The sequence below is a fragment of the Grammomys surdaster genome, unplaced genomic scaffold (genome assembly GCF_004785775.1).
Source record: "Grammomys surdaster isolate TR1022 unplaced genomic scaffold, NIH_TR_1.0 212574, whole genome shotgun sequence".
In the NCBI taxonomy this organism is placed as follows: domain Eukaryota; kingdom Metazoa; phylum Chordata; class Mammalia; order Rodentia; family Muridae; genus Grammomys; species Grammomys surdaster.
Genome location: NW_021624216.1, coordinates 1 through 5349, shown reverse-complemented (window position 1 = coordinate 5349; position 5349 = coordinate 1). Strand labels below are relative to the sequence as shown.

General features: G+C 40.1%; 1 protein-coding gene across 1 annotated transcript; it reads right to left on the bottom strand.

Annotated features, from left to right (window-relative positions):
* Positions 1–595: 595 nt before the first annotated feature.
* On the bottom strand, positions 596–4650 carry LOC114615978 (peptidoglycan recognition protein 3; the record flags this gene model as incomplete). The annotated part of the gene is made up of 3 exons (XM_028761549.1): positions 596–794; positions 1454–1572; positions 4452–4650. Coding segments are annotated over 3 exons (497 nt in total), but the record flags the coding sequence as incomplete, so codon positions are not given.
* Between the last annotated feature and the right edge of the window lie 699 nt (positions 4651–5349).

Genomic DNA, 5349 nt, shown 5'->3' with positions numbered 1-5349 from the left:
GAGTCAATCTAATGACCTCCAAGGGAAAGGGTCTGTGAAAAGAAAAAAAAATCAGAGTAAATATGAGGTTATAAGAGATGTAGAAACACTCTAAAGGCAAAAGCCTAATCCCATCAGCACCAAAGGCAGGTGATGGGGAGTCCTTTCTCCCCTATAATGATAAAAAGTTCTTCCCCTTGGTAAGGAAGAGCTGATGGGGGTCAACACAACAGAAAGGCTTTGGGTTTTTTTCCTCTCTGTCTCTCTCAGTTCAGCAGGGCCCAGCCATGCAACAGGTGGATCACAGACATTGGACAGCACCTGTAAACACAGGTCTGCCTGGTTGGTCCCCAGTGTACTCCTACAACAAAGCACAGATGACTGGAGACATAGAATCTATTACAGACAAGTCACCACAGCCAGCTTGAATCTCTGGGAGGGACCAGGGTAGATTATTGGAACTGTCCCCCTGGAGATCTTGAAGGATATCCATAAGAGAAGACTCTGTAATTGCAACACAAGAAAGGGTAACTAGGTGACACCTTGAATAAATGAGGGAACAAAGATTCTGAGCCAAGGTGAGAGATGAAGGCAAATTCCCAGGAAGAACATCCTCAGATGGAACTGGGGTGTTTTTCAGTGCTTGAAGTGAGGCCATGTCTTGATGATGTTGTATAATGCCTGTCCAGGGGACAGGGTGTTGGACACATCACTGTGGCCCATTAGCAGGTAGTTGGAGGTCAGGTACCCTTTGGCCACAGCACACTGGATCAGGCTCTGGGCTGCCTCCAGTGAAGCTTCATTTGGAGGCTTTTCTGTAAAACACATTTAGCCATGATTGTTAAGATCTCAAAGCTACTTGGCTATAGCAATGGCAAGTACCTAGATTCCTCTCTTTCCATCTCTCATTCTACCCTTTTCCACAACCACCATAGCCAAAAACTAATTAGGCACAAAACAAAGCCCAAACAACTGTTTTTTTTATTCTATCTGATCAAAATTTCTTTGGAAAGTTAAAATTTGCCCTGGAATAGAACATAAAACATGACACAAATTCTCAGTGTGTACAGAAGAATTATAGATTGTTCTGTGCTATGTCATCACAGGCAATGACACATTCCCCACATTATTGCTATTATTGTTAGTAATGAAGGACACACATTTCACAAATGAAACATCAAAATTTCAAAAGCCCTCCTCCTTTTTTCTCTGTTGTTCCATGCTTGCCTTGGATATAGACATAAGGTAAAATGGAATTTTGGGTGGATGTGAATGAATTGGGAGTAGATACTTTATTTGGGATATGCTCCTAGTAGCAGTCATTCTTTATTAAGAATTTTCTTTAAATCTAAAATAGTCTGCTGAACTACCATGTACTTCCACTGTTACAATACTGTCTCCATTTTCCCTGTGTTTCCTGAGTATTCCACATGGTATTTCATTAGGCAGAACTCTCTGCTCCATTATGCCTTACCTACAAAGTTTCCTATGAAGGCAATTCCTAGAGCAATATCGTTGTATCCATAGGTGTGAGAGCCTTCGATATTCCAGCCAACTCCTTCATATACTCCACCATCTTGGCCCACTAGAAAGCTAGGGTTGAGTAAGGAAAACAAAGAAGTCAGTGTGAGGAGTATAATTTGCTTCAGCCACTCTAATCCTTTATGCATTCTTTCATCCACTTATCACACATTGTCCAGATATGCCATATGTGCCAGTGTGCAGAAATGAAGAAATCAAAAGCTAAACCATAGCGCTGTACTTTGCCTGCATCTCCAGTACTGAATCTAACTCAGCCAAAATGACTGTAGAGCTCCTCAACCTTCTGAGCAATGGACATTTTGACCACTGATTACTTTGGTCCTGAAGTGTTCTCCTCCACAGTTTTCCACAGACAATGCCCTCCTCTGTCTCTCTCCTTTGCAGTTCTCTTTCTCAGGTGACTGCCATCTCATCTGCCTTCTCTGAACTACCACACTTCTTACAACCCTACACTTGCTTCTTAGGACCCTGCTCTAGCTGCTCTCTTTCCACTGAGCACATTCGCCCAGGTTAAACAATCATCTACTCTCACAGCTTCAACTATTTTCTGTAAATTCCATTGGGTATAGAAAAAACTCTTTTTACATTTTCTGTAGTCATAAAATGAGGCATCATCTTAATTTCCCTCCTTTTCCCTCTCAGAGCCCCAGTTAAGGACTACCCATCACCCATCAATTATGTCTCTTACATTACTTTTACATTTTTCTACTCCTTCCATCCAATAGACACTGTCCAACTCCACCTTGATTACTGTAACAGCACCCTGCCCAGGGTTTTGCTTCCTTCCAGTTGACTCTTAAAATCATACCCAGGAGGCAGGAGAGATGGCTCCACAATTGAGAACACTTGATGCTCTTTCACTGTACATGAGTTTGGTTCCCAGCATCCACATAGCAGCTTACAACCATTTGTAACTCCAGTTACAGAGGATCCAACATCCTCTTCTGATCTCTCCAGGCACGAGGTATGTTTGTGGTACACATATACATATGCAGGCAAAACACTCACACACATAAAATAACATAAACAAATCTTTTTAAAAAAACTTTTAAAAGGGTATGGCTTTCCACAGTCTCTAGTCCCCCTTTATAAAAAGTCAGTCTTCAACGACCGGGGGACTGGAGCCATTACAAGGTCCCCTTCAATTACTGGAGGTCAGGCCTCTATCCCTGCCTTCGCAAGATTAGAATTGCCACAGCCCTTCTATACATAGAGAAGGGAGGAGATGTCAGGGGCATCCCTGCTTATATACTGAAGGCCTAAAATCAGCAATAGGCCTGTCATACATGTATACTTGCACCAAGTCTTGGGTCTCTGTGAAAAAAACATTGAAACAGATGGCTATAAGCTATTGTAAACAGGCAGCTTTTGTGGAAATTTACCAGATTGAGTAGTCATAGACCTTGTAAATAGGTAGCTTTGGCAGATAATACCAACTTAGATAAGGACAAGTGAACCATAGGCAGAGTCATAGTGACCTGTCCCCTGAACCTTCACTCAGCGGATACCCTGTTCTGAAAGATATCTGTATTCCCCCTGAACACCCACACTCTGGTGTCATCCCCTTCCCCATGTCCTGCCTTTTTGTGTTTATAACCCCTGTGTGAATAAGTAAAAATTACGATTTGAAAAAAATAAATAAATTATAAAAAAATAAAAATAAAAAATAAAAAATAAAAAAGTAAATAAATAAAAAAAGAAAAAAAAGTCAGTCTTCATTAGTTTTACTTAAAAAATCTACATTACAGTCAGGCTCCTGCAGCCCCCACCCTCACCACCCTTCTCTTGTAAATCCATTTTTAGGTTTGAGTGGGCTGTGTTTTCTTTCCTCAAGGGCTCATGCTCTGTTCATATCTGAAGCTTTTGAATGTGTTGTTCTTTAACTATAGCATTTCCTTTTGTCAAGCACCCCCCACACACACACCTTATTCATGTGCCCTTAAGGATAGTCCTCTTCATTAGATCTTCTCTGATACCTATCATCCCTCCAAAGATTTCTGGGCGCATCTTATCTGTGCCCAGATCTTCTTCCATTACTGTCCTTAACATTTTGCATTGTTATTGCTTATCGGGTATTGTTTCTCTAACTCTACAGTTCAATTCCAGGTTTAAAAGTTGAGGAACAAGAATCAACTCAGCTGGTGTTTGCCAATTTGTAATATCCAAATTTGTAGTCAGTTCCCTATTATCTGCTGTGACTTTAGCCAAGACTATGAAAAGTCCTGAAAAAATGAAGCAGGTTCTCTCTTTCATGCTAAGAGGTCACGTCAGATACAGCTAGAGCATTGGTGGCACACTGCAGAAGCAAACCCATCCAAAACTAGCCACAGAATTGATTGTTTAAATCCCTAATAAATAACTGAAGTTTATTGTTTTCTAACCCCAAGTCCCACCTATGAAAAGCACAAGGATCCTCTACATATCTTATGCTATTTAATTAAACTAAAATATTTCTTGAAGATAATTCTGACATGAAAGTAACTAGAAGAGAACATTGTATCTCACTCCCTGTCTTCAAACAGAAAATGTTGTCCCTACTATAGAGATGAAACAAAAGAGCCCCGAGAGGTTAAAATCCCTGTATGGTGAGTAGCAAAAGAATAACAAGATTTTAATATCAGAGAGAACAAGCTGGAGCTAGCTAGGACCTTCTTCCCTTATCATTTAGAACAGAGTATTTAAGAAGGCATACCCCTTCCTTGGGGTTCATAGTTTTGCTTTCTCATTGCTTCTTATTCATTATTTAATTATTGTTATATTCCCAATCACAATAGAGAACATGCCTGAGCAGTTAAGTAGTCCAAACTATGTCCTGAATTCTACTCAGTCTATTTTCTTATCAGAATAACGTATGACATCTGTATAAAGCACCTGAGCTTCACCAGGTTTGCTCTCCATGGCTCTGAAGAAATAGGTCATTTTCCACTTACTGATATGCAATGTCACAGAAATCTTGCTTGTCTATGTGAAAGGACTGTGTGTCTCTCACACGAACCAAACAGTCTGCAGTCTCATTGCAGCTTTCCTCAGCAGTGTGGATGATGATGACAAATTTGGCTGGAAGGTTCATCTGAGGGCAGTGTGTCTCTCTGGCTTCCCAAGCAGACCGTGGTGTGATACTGGGGCAGGCTGCAGCAAAGTGAAAAACCAAGAGGATGAGAATTTGCTTTGGACTGTTAGGAAAACAAGTGTCTTGTGTCCTGCAAATATGAACAATTTCTAATGTGAACTTCCAGCAAGAGTCTGGAAAGGGCAGCTGCCTGAATCAGTGAGGTTTAATGGCACAAAAACCAATATGAAAGCTTAAAGGAACAGACTGATTAAACAGAAGCACAACTGTATTCTTCAAAACACAGAATAGATATATGCTTATATGTGTGCCACATTATAAGGTAGATATGTGTAAATCAGCTTCCTCTTTAAACTGATCAAGTTTATGTGAAAAGGTATGAATTGTACAAAGAACTCACAATGTTACAGAATTATCATTATTGAAGAGAACACCAACCCAAAGGCAAAAACATTTTTTGTAGAGCTTTATAATTGTAAAAAATGAAATTTAAAATATCACTTGTTCAGAGAACAAGGCTGTGTTAGCAGAGATCTAGCATACTGGAAGTGATTATTAATTTTATTGGTTTTAATTTACTGATCATTCTTTCCAAACTAGGACACCATTTTCGTTATTCATTAGAATACTATTATAATGCCAGTAGTAGCTGTAAATTCCAATTTTCTCAACACCATGGCCATGGAAAAGGTTGGCTTTGGAAAGGTAAGAGTGTGTGTGTGTGTGTGTGTGTGTGTGTGTGTGTGTGTGTGTGTGTG